Genomic DNA, 14,865 nt, shown 5'->3' on the forward strand with positions numbered 1-14,865 from the left:
CATTTGTTGATTGGGTTATTTGTTATCTTAGTGTCTAATTTTTTGAGTTCTTTGTATACTCTGGATATTAGGGCTCTATCTGAAGTGTGAGGAGTAAAGATTTGTTCCCAGGATGTAGGCTCCCTATTTACCTCTCTTATTGTTTCTTTTGCTGAGAAAAAAACTTTTTAAACTATCTTTTGCATTTTCTGTTCTCATATCTCTCTCTTTTTTTTTTTTTGGTTCTCTTTATTGTATGAAGTAGCTTTATTATTTTCTTTCATCTTTAGTTGTTCAAAATGAAATGTTTTAAACAGACATTCTCTTTGCTAAGCAAAGCATCTTGTACAGTTTTATTTGGGTATTACATTCTAAAGCCAGTGGGTAAGGCAAAAATTGAGTGTAATCAAAATTATTCATAACCCTCCTAGCATACCCTTAGCCAACAGAATTGCCCTGGTGCCTATCAGTGAAATAATCAAAAGCACATTGCATGTCCCACATAGCTTCTGTTACCTGGAAACATTGAGTCAGAAAAAGGAAGGACTCAACCGGAGTTGTGTGCTGCTTTTATTGAAAAGCTAGGCTAGCTCTCTTCCGAGATTTGAATTAAATAGCCTGTATTGGGAGTGCATTCTGTCCCAAAAGAAAATAACCAAGCGTTTTAGGTTGGTCATCTCACTTATCAAGAATCCTGGAACTTATGCCTTTGATCATTATCTGTTCTACTTCTTCACCTCCTGTGACAGTAGACCCTTTCTAACAGACTGCCAGCAATGTTTTCCCTTCTCAGGCTACCTTTTCCCCAAATTTGGTACCTTGGCAAGAATTTTCAGATGTGGCCAGTTCTATACCCCTTTTTAATAGGTTGGGACAGCACTGGTAATGAGGTGCATTAAAATCTTTTGGTTCTTTACACAGCTGTATTTTTTTTAGTATGTGGTGTAGGATTGTACTCAATTCATTACTGCAGTTGTTTTGTTTGGTTGGTTGGTTTGGGGATGGGGGAGGAATTGGGAGAATTTCATTAGGAATTAGAGGTGCTTCTGTGTTCTAGCATTTATATCATTGATTTTCTTTTTTTGCTAGAGTGAAAGCACCTGGGGAGGATTTACTCTGTAAAGCAAGTTTTCTTCTGCTGTGTGTCTACTTCATATATACATAAATATCATATTGTATCTTACTTACCTAAGTTTGCCCCACTACTATTTTTTTCCCTTCTCATAGGATTAGGTAGGGATTGAACACAGGAATACCACTGAGCCACATCACCAGCCACCACCACCCTTTTTAAAAATATTTTTTAAATTTGTTATAATTAGTTATACATGACAGTAGAATGTCTTTTAACACTTCATACATAAGTGGAGTATAACTTCTCATTTGTCTGGTTGTACATAATGTTACACAGGTCATGTAACCATACAGGCCCATAGGATAATAATATCTGATTCATTCTACTGTCATTCCCTATCCCCATGCCCCCTCCCCTCCCTTCACTCCTCTCTGTCTAGTCCAAAATTCCACTGCCCTTTATTGTGAATTACCATCTGCATATCAGAGAAAACATTCAGCCTTTGGTTCTTTGGGATTGGCTTATTTCACTTAGCAAAATATTCTCCACTTCCAATCCAGAGCACTGAATTTTCATTTAGTAAAAGAATTCTGCTGGAATGAACATTTAAAAGTTCAGCAAGCTAGCAATCTATGTTGGTTGCCTTTCAGAGCAGTTGGCTGGAGAAAGTTGTTTAATTAGCAATTTTGCAATAATAATCTTAGCATGAAGTGAAAATAGAAACTGTTGAATGGGAGAGATGTTGAAGAGGCAAGATTTATAATATCTCAGATGTGGAAATCATAAAGACAGCTTACCAAAACCTGTTAACAGGGCTGGGGTTGTGGCTCAGTGGCATAGCTCTTGCCTGGCACATGTGAGGCACTGGGATTGATTCTCAGCACCACATAAAAATAAATAAACAAAATAAAGATATTGTGTCCATGTATAACTAAAAAAAAATTTAAAAACCTGTAAATATAATAATTCATTAAGTTCACTACTAAGCAAATGTTTGAAATTCTGTTAACTTTGACAGGTACAAAAACAACAAGCTAAAGAAGACTCTCTGGCTGATGATCTCTTTAGGTAAATTATTGATTCACCTTTCTTATATACCTTTGAGAGATGTGAATAAAAAATTAGTTTTGCTCACAGAGATTAAAAATCTGTTTCTTCTTAGTCCCTCACCTAAAGAATATTATTTTACATATATATTTCTTTTTATTATTTTCACCTCTTAATTATGTTTACTGGATATACCATCAAGGTTTGGGGTTGATTAAGTTGTATAATAAGATATAGAAAAAAATTGTATGGGGCATTTAGGCAAAATGAAGTTTCTACTGGGTGAATTTGTGACTTGCTTAAGCTCTGAGAGGAATTATGAATGAATGGGTTTGAATTTAGAAGTAAATGCCAAACCACATGTTTAGTTTTAATGGGCACATAAATAAAAACAAAGACTGGATTAGGATTTCAGAGGAGATCATTGGAGTTCAGGGTGGTATGGCCATAGGCTGGATTAAGATTTCAAAGCAAGTTTTTGTGAGAGGCTTTAGGAGAGGTAAAATGGGTGATTATAATATAATCTGATTTAACACATTTTCACCATTTGTGGAGGCCCAACAAACCTTATAATAATTGCCTCTCAAAAACTAATAAAATACTATATAGATAGTACCTGCTGGCTAACAGAGAATAACATTTTCCCAAACTTACTTAAATACTATATTTTTAAGTATTTTGCAGCCAATTTTATGATTCTCTAATTTCACATTTCACATTATAAATGGCTGATAAAAATGTTGACAAATAATACTGATTTTTCATAAGTAATCAAATGAGACTATCTGGTTTCCCAGGTGTATTTACTTCATGGCTACAGGAGAAAACTTTGTTAAAAAAAAAAAAAGTAATTATATTTAGGTTAATTATGCTCTTTTGTGTGAATGTTGCACTTTAATTTGAGGAAAGGCAGATGTGGGACCTATTTTGATGCTATACTAGATTTTTAATATTTCTTTAATTATTGTAATGCTTTACACAATTTTTTGTTATTGGTGATAATTGTCTTTTACTAAATATTCATCAAAGCAATATTAAGAGAACAAAACAAATAAAAATGTGTTTGTTTTCTGATTCGGAGGACAAAAATTACCATTTTCATCTAATTTGTCAAAGTGTGGCTGTAGTTGGAAATCCCTTTAACTTTAAAGGCAAAAGAAATGGGATCACTTATCTAAATGAACACCATTTCTTGTTTTGCAGATACAATCCTAATGTAAAAAGGAGAAGATAATTGAGAACTTTAAAAGGAAGCTGTGGAAACAGATTTCCTAACAAGTATTTACTTCATGCTAACAGGGATGTCTCAATGGTGTATAGCAGAGATTTAAGTCCCAAGTACTCCATATCCTAAATTTATTAAATAAAGTGCCCAAAACTCCATTTGTTGTGTATGGTAATGAATATAGTTTGTTCTGTTTTCATGCTTTTGTCATTTCATTCTCATGATAATTTTTTTTCTATTTTTAAAATGTTTACTTTTTATTCAATGGTTAATATAAACATAGTCCAAAATCTTAAAAGTACATAAGGGTAAAGGACAGTGTCTCTTTTACTATCCATCTAGCTATTACAGAAAAAATCCATGATACTCATTTCTTGTGAGTCTTTCCAGATTTTTAATTTCTGTTCAAATTCCTATGATGGTCATTTTTGTTCATTCCTATACAGATGATAGCATTACACAGTGTTGCACCTTGCTCTTCACCTAATGTATTTGAAGATCTTAAGCATATCAATGTAATTTTATAATTTTTTCTTTTATACTGACTGAAGGCCTCCTGGTTCATGCAAGTTTTGCCATCCTATTAATATTACCTTTTTTTAGGTTAAGAGTATAAGATGTGAAACTATAGCATAAGTTAGTACATATAGTAGCGAGATCTTATGAAAGATTCAGTGTTCATATGCAGTCAAAAGAAGTCACCACATTTAAGTGTTTGTCCATGATACCCTTTGACCTCCCCTGAGAATATACTCTTTTTTAAAGGAGATAGTTTATAAACATCATAGGTCTTTGTTTTATTCTCACCTTTCATTGTACTTTCAAATTCTTTGTTTAGGAAGCATTATTAAACATGCAAAGCACTGCCCTCTACAACACTGAAAGAACTCAAAGATTAATAATTAAGGGTCTGTATTTGGAACTGATGGTCTGTTGTTAAGACTCTTTTATAAGTTTTTTAAGTGGATGGACGTGTTTCCCACTGTTTTGCACTGTTCCATCTTTAGAATATGGTTCTGACCTGAACAACTTGAGTCACAGACTTGCTTAACTGGGGTTTGTAATTTTCCCCCTGGCTTTGTTGGGAACTCCTTTTTTCTAACTCTTTTATGTGTTTTAGGAGAAAGAAGGAGAGGGATAATGCACCACTTTTCTTCATTAGATGAATGGGAACTGTGACCAGCCCCAATTCTACCCTAAGGATTTAGGTGCTAAGGATCAGTTTAGCTTCCCAATGGCAGGGAGGAAGTGACCTGTCTTTGGCCACAATCTGACAATTACCATTCCCCAGCAGGCTTCATGCCAGTGGCACACCCTCTTCTCAGGGCACAGCTTACTTACTATTCAGGATTATATTTCCCCCCAGACTTCTTCCTGATTCTTTAGCTAAGGCTTTGTGGTTGGTCACACTGGAAATCTACATCTGATTATCTGAATTAGGATCATGACCCAAATTCCTTAAGAGACTGAAGCAAATTGGGACCTGGATAATGTCTTCTCAAGGCTCTGTATAACTTCCTTTTTGAATGCTTTTGCCTTTTTTTGTCAAACAGATGACTCAAAATTTATAAGAATAAAAGTATTGAATCAGACCACTTCCCTTTAAAGATGATGATAGCTGGTACGTAAATGTGTTGGAAGGTATTTTACTGCTTTGAACTGTAGAATTGAATTGCTTCTTGATCTGGCACTATCCAGGCTAGCCTCCCAAACTAGGGGAACAGCACTTCTTTAAAAGGAAGCGTCAGCTTTCTTAGCAAGTTGAGAGAATTTAAACATCAGGATAAGAGGTGTGGATTTTATTCCATAGAAAGTGGGGGAGTTGTTGACACTTTCCAAACAGGAATTTCAAAATAGGTGTGCTAATTTTACATAAGCTGTATGAGGAAATGGAAGGCACAGACATTTCTACACTGAATACTAACTGAAGAAACTAATCACTATCTTAGTCAGGAAAAGATCATAAGGAGTTAGAAGTTTAAAATGGTTAGACTTGGAGCAGGTTCTAGTCAGGGTCTTCATTTAAAATTCCAGGAAAATTTTTGAACAGACCTATGTAAGTAATTGTTACCTCTGAGGCCTCAATGGAGTTCCAAGTTCAACAATACCTCCATGTACCTATGATTTAGAGAGAAGGAAACTCCAGTTAAGAATCAATACTACTAATCAGTTTTCTGGAGAAAGAGGAATGGAACAATGCTACTGCCATGGCTTCCCTTATAATTAGAAATAGCAAAAGGGACAAGAAGCTGGTTTCACTTTCCCTCTATTTGCCAAAACCTAATTAACCAATTTTTGCAAGTTCAGACTATTTGCAGGTAGAACTCTTGTAGCTGCAAGGGAGTCAGTCACATAGTTTATAAGCTTTCTTGGCCTTCCTAGAGAATGGAATGGGGTGAGCCAACCTACAATTTCTACTATAGGCATAATGATCAATTAAAAAATTGTTGAAATAGTCTAGGATATTGTGAACACTTTAATTGGATTTTTTGTTTAATTTTTTATTCTTTTTAGTTATACATGACAGTAGAATGTATTTTGGCATATCATTACATGGAGTATTAACTTTCCATTTTTGTGGTTGTACATGATATGGAGTTAAACTGGTTGTGTATTCATCATATACAAACATAGGAAAGTCATGTATGATTCAGTCTACTGTCTTTCCCATTCCCATTCCTCTTCCCTTCTCCCCTCCCCCCGCATCCAATCTGGTGAATCTCCACTCCTCCCTTCCCCCTGCCTATTATGAGTTAACATTCACATTGGAAGCTGTATATGAATTATGGGTTTGTTTGAGTCATCATAAGGCAGGGAGTTTGCTTTTCTGGGAACTCCTGGGTGAAATCCCCCAGTTTGAGAAAGCTCAGATCATGCTGGTACCCTGCCTTAGCTCACAGCCCTAGGTTCAAATGAAGTTGCACAGAGATGGGCATAACCTGCCAAGCCCCAAACAACTTGTTTTCCCCATTTTCACCCTGTTTTCCTAAAGAAGCTTCTCACTGAATCCCTTTGGTGTTTCACTATAAATAAAGCATTCTTAGCACAACATGTTGAACATATATTTGTTGATCAATTGAATTTCTTCATCTGTGAAGTGTCTGTTCAGTTCCTTAGCCCATTTATTGATTGGGTTATTAGTTTTTGGTGTTTTTTTATTTTTTATATTTGTTTTAATTAGTTGTACATGACAGTAGAATGCACTTTGATACATCATATATAATGGAATTTAACTTCTCGTTCTCCTGGTATACATGATATAAAATCCCACAAGTCATATGGTTTTATATGTACATAGGGTAATAATATCTGAGTCATTCTACTATCCTTACCCTCCTACCTCCACCCCTCCCTTCACACCCCTATACCTAAAGTAACTATTCTTAGATGAATGGATAAAGAAACTGTGTTACATATACACAGTGGAATATTACTTAGCATTAAAAGAGAATAAAATTATGGCATTCGAAAGTAAATGGATGGAATTGGAGAATATTATGCCAAGTGAAGTGAGCCAATCCCCAAAAATCATAGGCCAAATATTTTCTCTGATAAGTGGATGCTGATCCATAATGCAGTGGTGTGGGTCGGGAATGGAGGAACTTTGGGTAAAGGGGAGGGAGGAAAGATGGTGAAATGAGATGGGCATTGTTACCCTAGGTACATGTATGACTGCACATACGGTGGGACACTACATCCTGTACAGAGAAATGAAAAATTGTGCTACAATTGTGTACAATGAATCAAAATACATTCTGCTGTCATATATACCTAACTAGAATGAATAAATAAATTTTTAAAAAATAAAGTAACTATTCTCCCTAGTCCCTTCCTCTTTGTAAAATAGCATTCTCATATCAGAGAAAACATTTGTCTTTTGGTTTTTTGTTTATTTGTTTATTTTTAGTTGTAAATGGACACAATAACTTTGTTTATTGGTTTATTTATTTTTATGTGGTGCTGAGGATTGAACCCAGTACCTCACACATGCTAGGCAAATGCTCTACCACTGAGCTACAACCCCAGCCCTTTATTTATTCTTTTTTAAATATTATTTTAGTTGTTGATGGACTTTATTTATTTTTATGTGGTGCTAAGGATCGAACCCAGTGCCTCACACGTGCTAGGCGAATGCTCTACCACTGATCCACACCTCCAGCCCTGTTTATTTCAAGCTTTTATTTTCAGCCAGCCCTCATCTGTGATAATTACCTACTCCCTCCCCAAGCAGGCTGTGGCCAAGACTTAGGATTTGGGGGATTGGCTTATTTCACTTAGCATAAAAGTCTCCAGTTCCATTCATATACTAGCAAATGCCATAATTTCATTCTTCTTTAAGACTAATATTCCATTGTGTATATATACCACATTTTCTTTATTCATTCATCTGTCAAAGGACTCCTAGGTTGGTTCCATAGTTTGGCTATTGTGGGTTCAGCTGCTGTAAACCTTGATGTGGCTGTGTCATTGTAGGGTGCTGATTTTAAGTACTTTGTGTATAAATCTAGGAGTGGGATGACTGGGTCAAAAGTGGTTCCATTCCAACTTTTCTGGGAAATCTCCATACTTCTTTCCATAGTAGTTGCACCAATTTGCAGTCCCACCAAGCAATATACGGGGGTGCCTTTTCCCCCACATCCTCACCAACATTTACTGTTATTTGTATTCTTGATAATTGTCATTCTGACTGGAGTGAGATGAAATCTCAGTGTACTTTTCATTTGCATTTCTCTAGTTACTAGAGAAGCTGAACATTTTTCCATAAATTTGTTGATTGATTGAATATCTTCTTCTGAGAAGTGTCTGATCAGTTCCTTAGTCCATTTATTGATTGGGTTGTTTGGTTTTTTGGGAGGTGTTAAGTTTTTGTTGTTGTTTGTTTTTAATTTCTCAATTTTCTTTATTTTTTATTTTACATTTATTTATTCTAATTTGTTATATATGACAGCAGAATGCATTTCAATTCATAGTACACATATATAGCACAATTTTTCATGTGTCTGGTTGTACACAAAGTAGAGTCACACCATTTGTGTCTTCATACATGTACTTCATACATGTACTTAAGGTAATGATGTCCTTCTCATTTTTACCATCTTTCCTACCTCCATCCCTCCTCCCTTCCTCTTCCTCTCCCTTGCCCCATCTAAAGTTCCTCTATTCCTCCTATGCACCACCCCCACCCGTTATGGATCAGCATCCACATATCAGAGAAAACATTCAGCCTTTGGTTTTGGGGGATTGGCTTACTTCACTTAACATGATATTTTCCAACTCCATCCATTTACCTGCAACTTCCATGATTTTATTCTCTTTTAAAAAGTGTGGAATCAGCCTAGATGCCCTTCAATAGATGAATGGATAAAAAAAATGTGGCATTTATACACAATGGAGTATTACTCTGCATTAAGAAATGACAAAATCATAGAATTTGGAGGGAAATGGATGGCATTAGAGCAGATCATGCTAAGTGAAGCTAGTCAATCTTTAAAAAATAAATACCAAATGACCCCTTTGATATAAGGGGAGTAAACAAGGACAGGGTAGGGACGAAAGTTTGAGAAGAAGATTTACATTAAACAGGGATGAGAGGTGGGAGGGAAAGGGAGGGAGAAGGGAAACCACATGGAAATGGAAGGCGATCCTCAGGGTTATACAAAATGACATATAAGAGGAAAGGAGGGGTAAGACAAGATAATACAAATGGAAGAAATGATTTACAGTAGAAGGGGTAGAGAGAGAAAAGGGGAGGGGAGGGGAGGGGAGGGGGGATAGTAGAGAATAGGACAGACAGCAGAATACATCAGACACTAGAAAGGCAATTGGTCAATCAATGGAAGGGTAACTGATGTGATACAGCAATCTGTATACGGGGTAAAATTGGGAGTTCATAACCCACTTGAATCAAACTGAAATATGATGTATTAAGTACTATGTAATGTTTTGAACGACCAACAATAAAAAAAAAAAAAAGTGCTGAGTAATGTCCCATTGTGTACACATGCCAGTTTCTTTATCCATTCATCTACTGAAGGGCATGTAGATTAGTTCCATAGTTTAGCTATTGTGCACTGAGCTGCTATAAACATTGATGTGGCTGCATCACTATAGTATGCTGTTTTTACGACCTTTGGGCATAAACTAAGGAGTGGGATAGCTGGGTCAAACAATGGTTCCATTCCATGATTTCCAAGGACTCTTCATACTGCTTTCCAAACTGGTTGTACCAATTTGCAGTCCCACCAGCAATGTATGAGTGTGCCTTTTTCCCCACATCCTTGCCAACACTTATTGTTTATATTCTTAATAGCTGCTATTCTGATTGGAGTGAGATGAAATCTTAAGAGTAGTTTTGATTTGCATTTCTCTAATTGCTAGAGATGCTGAACATTTTTTCATGTATTTGTCAATTGATTGTATATCATCTTCTGAGAAGTGTCTGTTCAGTTCCATAGCCCATTTATTGATTGGGTGGTTTGGAGTTTTTGTTTTGTTTTGTTTTTTTGGTGTTATGTTTTTAAAATTCCGTATATATCCTAGAGATTAGTGCTCTGATATGCAGGTGGCAAAAATTTGCTCCCAATATGGCTCTCTGTTCATCTCATTGATTGTTTCTTTTGCTAAGAAGATTTTAGTTTGAATCCATCCCATTCATTGATTCTTGATTTTATTTCTTGCACTTTAAGATCTTGTTAATAAAGTCAAGGCATAATCCAACATGATGAAGATTTGGGCCTGGTTTTTCTTCTATTAGGCATAGGTTCTCTGGTCAAATTCCTGGTCTTTGATCCACTTTGAATAGAGTTTTGTACATGGTGAGAGATAGGGGTTTAATTTCATTTTGCTGCATATGGATTTCCAGTTTTCCCAACACCATTTGTTGAAGAGGCTACCTTTTCTCCAATGTATGTTTTTAGCACCTTTGTCTAGTATGACATAACTGTATTGATATGTGTTTGTCTTAGTGTTTTCTGTGCCATTAGTCTACATGTCTATTTTGGTGCCTATACCATGCCAATTTGCACATTGAATTTGTAGTTTGTGAAGTTGCTAATTTACCTTTAGTTTTTTTTCATATTCCTCAGGATTTTTACACACACAATTGTGTAATCAGTAAAGAAAGCTTTACATCTTCCTTTACAATTATTTTGCCTTTTCATTTTCTCACCTTATTGCATTGGTTACAACCATCAGAACAATGTTAAGCATGTTATTCTAATCTTGGTTCCTCAGATTTTCCATTTCTTTTGGCAGTTTGTGTCTTTCAAGGGCCTTATTCATTCTTTAAGTTATCAAATTTATGGGCATAGTTATTCATAATATTCCTGTTGAAATTTTCATGTCTGTTTGATATGTAATTTTATCTCCTTTTTCTTTTTTGTTATCAGAGCTTTGTTGGTTTTTTTTTTCCCAGTCTAGCTAGGGTTTTTCCAAAAAACATTTCATTGTTGTTTTGTTTTATTTCATTCATGTTATTTCCTTTCTTCTACTTTGGGTTTCATGTGCTGATTTTATTTATTTATTTATTTACTTATTTATTTATTTTTGTAGTGGTAGATGGACAGCATGCCTTTATTTTATTTATTTTTTGTATGCAGTGCTAAGGATCAAACCCAGTGCCTCACTCATGCTAGGCAAGTGCTCTTCCACTGAGCCACACAGCCTCAGCCCTCAAGTACTGATTTTTCTAGCCCCTGGAGATCATCGATTTTAAACTTATCTTCTAATTATCAGTATTAGAACTATGAATTTCACTTATCACTGCTCTAGCTGAATGTGACAAATTTGTACTTTTTGTTGTTGATATTCAGTTCACAATGTCCTAATTTCCCTGATTTTCATTCACACATGTAGCTTACACATTTTTGCATCCATCAAAAAATGAAAGTTAATTGGTATTTTATGTTTCTATTCCTAAATTAAATTCCACTGTAGTCAAAGATTATATTCAGTAAGTTTTTAATCTTTTGAAAATTTTTGAAATTTGTTTGTGAGAAGAATAAGATTGTTCTGTTAGTGAATATTCTATGTGTATTCTACAACTTAGAAAGTAGGTGTTCTAAAATTGTCAGGTCAGGGATTGATAATGCTTTGGAAATCTTATATCTTTTCTGATTTTATTATTATTACTCAGGAATAATAACATCTTCCGTGATTGTGGATTTTATCAGTTTTTCTTCTTAGTTTACTTTTTTGTTTTGCTTATATATCTTAAAAATCAGTAATAAGCTACATATACAAGTCGGATAAACCTTTTGTTATGAAACACCTCTCTCTAGTAACATTTCTCTTTAAGTCTTTATTACTGTTTGCATGGTGTCTTTTCCCATCCTTTTACCTGTGAAGGATTGGGTTTCTTTAACATGAGTCTCTTGTTACTTCCATATTGTTGAAAGTTTATATTCAGCCAGACACAGAGGCACAGGCCTATAATCCCCAGTGACAGGGGAGGCTAAGGCAGGAGGATTTCGAAGTTTAAAACTAATGTCAGCAAATTAGCAAGGCCCTAAGCAATTAAGTGAGACCTTTTTATTCAGTCTGATCTTTGCCTTTAAATTGATGATGCTTAATCCACATATATCCATTTTAATTATTGGTATGGTACGGCTAGAGTCTGTTATCACACTTGTTCTCTCTTTGTACTGTTAGACTGTTTTTCTTTTTTCCTTTCTGCTTTCTATTTAGTATTCCATTTTATCTTCTTTGTTGACCTTTTAGTTGTCTTTTTTCAGTAGTTGCTATAAGGATATGCATTCTTATTACAGTTTATCATCAACTACCACTTCATGTATACTGTATATACCTTATAAAGTATACTTCCTATAATTTTTTCTGTCATTGTCAGATATCTTCTATATATCCTAAATCTTCAATTCTTAAATCTATTAAACTGTTTAAACACTTTCCTTTTTAACAATTAGATTTTAAATAATTAAAAAAACTTCTATTTACCATTTCTGGCACTCCTCTTTCCTTTCACATAAATGTTTCACTAGGTATCATGGACCTTCAATGTGAAGTACTTCCTTTAACATTTATTATAGAGCAGGCATCTTGGTATCACATTTTCTAGTTTTAAGTATGTCTTTATTTCATCTTTGGAAGGACATTTTCATTGGATATACAATGTTAGTTTTGTGCTCTTATCTCTGCACTTCAAAACATTATAGAGTGTTTCTTGATACTCATCTCTCATCTTCTCTCTGAATTTCAACATTAAATCACTGAGATTATCCCTTAAGTCATTGTCTGCTAATTGTTTTTCAATCCTTTTACCTCTGTACTTCAGTATTGAAAGATTTTAACCTCTGCCATTAATGTACATCATCTCTTGCATTGTCCTTTACATTATGCTCAGAATTTTTTTAGTTGTAAAATTTCATTTTAAAAAATTTGAGATTCCAGTAACTGTCAACCTTTTCTAATATTTATATCAACTTTGAAAGGACCTATCTGCTATTTCCAACATCTCTTATCAACTCTAGGTTTGTTTTGATTGCTTAATTTTTCTCCTGGTTGATTGTCCCATTTTTGTTTGCACACCTAATAATTTTACTGTATGTTGGATATTGTGGACCCTATGTTCAGAGTCTGGATTTTATCTTCCTTTAAAGAATGTTTTGTGCTGGCAGGTAGCTAATGTATTGTCAGATCTGCTAAATCTTGTTGAGGCTTAAGTTTTAGGCAAGGTTACAGTAACCCTATCCTCAAGACATGGCTTTTTAGCATTTTCAGTTGAATGCCTTGTGGGGGAGGGGGAGTCCAGCAAAGTCTGTCTCCCTTGGCTGGTCAGCACTCCTGTCTTCCAGAACCACCTACCTCCAGAATCTCCATGTGGTCCTGGCTCCATGTTTCCCACTCTGCACTGTTTATGTAGTACTGAACCAGATGTAAGGAAATCACTGTTAATTTCTGGAGCTTCTCTGTGTAGCTTTCTCCTCTCCAGTCAGTACTCTACTCAGCAAATTGCACACATTTTACTTTGTTTTAGTTTGCAAAGTGCCCACAGGCAGAGGGTCATGATAATTAAAGGGGAAAAAAAAAATCTCATTTCTCTTAAGAATCTGTCCTGAATCGCTATGTTGTAAATACTGCTTTATATGTATTAGACTTTCATAGTTGACAATCATAATTCCATAAATGGAATCAGGAAGTAATTTTGTTAGTTCTAACTTTAAAATTGAAGGTTATTTTTCCTTCTCTTTTTTGGTTTATTCTGTGTCTATCTGCCCTGCTTTTTTCCTCAAAGACACCATTGTTCTTGAATAACCTGGGTGGAGAGCTAATTCAGGATCAGTAGGATGTTTTATCCTTCTTCCACATCCTCTCTTCAGGCTCACCTTCAGGACCAGGTTCATTACCCCCACCAAGAATGTACAGAATGGAGTTTTTTAAAGACTATTTGATCTGATGTGGTCAAAACAGCTTTATGCAATAAGCAGTCCTTTAAAAAATTAGATGATAAAAATGACATTTAAATTCAGTCTTATTTCATTTCATTCTGGGTTCCAGTTTCTGAAAGTGAAACTTAACAGAACTTGCTTTTATTTAATAATAGGGTTTATTTTGAATTTTTCACCACTTCCTATTGTTTACATACTTTAAAATACCTTTGTTTTTAAAAAATCTGCTAACTAAAATTTGATGCCATGGAAACATATTACATGATAAAACTTGGATTCTGAAAAAAAGTACAGTTGGATGAATTCACATACCCAAGACACTGAAAGCTGTAACTAAATCTTTTATCATTTTATATATTTTTAAAAAATCTTTAATAGATTGTGCATTACATTCTTTCAACAACTATGGACTGTTTGCCATATACTAAGATGCACTTGGAAAGACAACATCTTAACATCATTCCACGTCTATTTGAGTATTTAGTAATTTTCTTTTCCTTTAATACCTGGTTGATGCTGAAATGTAAGGAGATCTGGAATTATGGAAAAGAATTTAATGAAGTTTAGGGGCTAGGGTTGTGGCTCAGAGGTAGAGTGCTCACCTACCCCATGTGAGACACTGGCTTTGATCCTCAACACACATAGAAATAAAGATATTGTGTCCACCTCTAACTAAAAAAAAAAAAAAAAAAAAAAAGTGAATATAAAAAAAAGATTCAATGAAGTTTAAAAATAGAGCAGTATAATACATCAGAAAAAAATATTTACACGTTATATGTTGCACAGGACAGCTAGGATTGAGGGAGAGGTGGGAAATTCGAGATTGTCAGAGATGAAGTTACCCAACAGGTTTACTTAGGGCTTCACTGAAGCTTTACTTTCCCTGAATCCTTTTTTAGAAAAGGAATACTCTCATTACAAAAATTTCATTGGTTCAGTTAAAGCAGCCTTCCGAGATGTAAGGAGATGTCTACAGGTCTCATCCTTCCCTAGAAACCATCTTTATAACAGTCATTTAAATTTATCCAGTCCAACTCATTCAGAGAACAAAAACAAGCAAACACAACAGTACTTTGAATCACGTGCTGTCATAAGATGTTACACTATTTCAATAAAGAGTGAAATCAGTTTGAAAA

The 14,865-nt window shown here is 34.9% G+C and overlaps 1 protein-coding gene across 4 annotated transcripts in view; it reads left to right on the plus strand.

Annotated features, from left to right (window-relative positions):
• Nbn (nibrin) overlaps window positions 1-3,484 on the plus strand; it is a 38,704-nt gene extending 35,220 nt beyond the window's left edge. For all 4 annotated transcript variants that reach the window (XM_026382941.2, XM_026382943.2, XM_026382950.2 and 1 more), the window contains 2 exons: window positions 2,073-2,122; window positions 3,305-3,484. In XM_026382941.2, the coding sequence (XP_026238726.2) occupies window positions 2,073-2,122; window positions 3,305-3,335 (81 nt within the window). In that variant the 3' untranslated portion in view covers window positions 3,336-3,484. The remainder of the gene's footprint in view (window positions 1-2,072; window positions 2,123-3,304) is intronic.
• The last annotated feature ends 11,381 nt before the right edge of the window (window positions 3,485-14,865 follow it).

The sequence above is a fragment of the Urocitellus parryii genome, chromosome 7 (genome assembly GCF_045843805.1).
Source record: "Urocitellus parryii isolate mUroPar1 chromosome 7, mUroPar1.hap1, whole genome shotgun sequence".
NCBI classification, from domain to species: domain Eukaryota; kingdom Metazoa; phylum Chordata; class Mammalia; order Rodentia; family Sciuridae; genus Urocitellus; species Urocitellus parryii.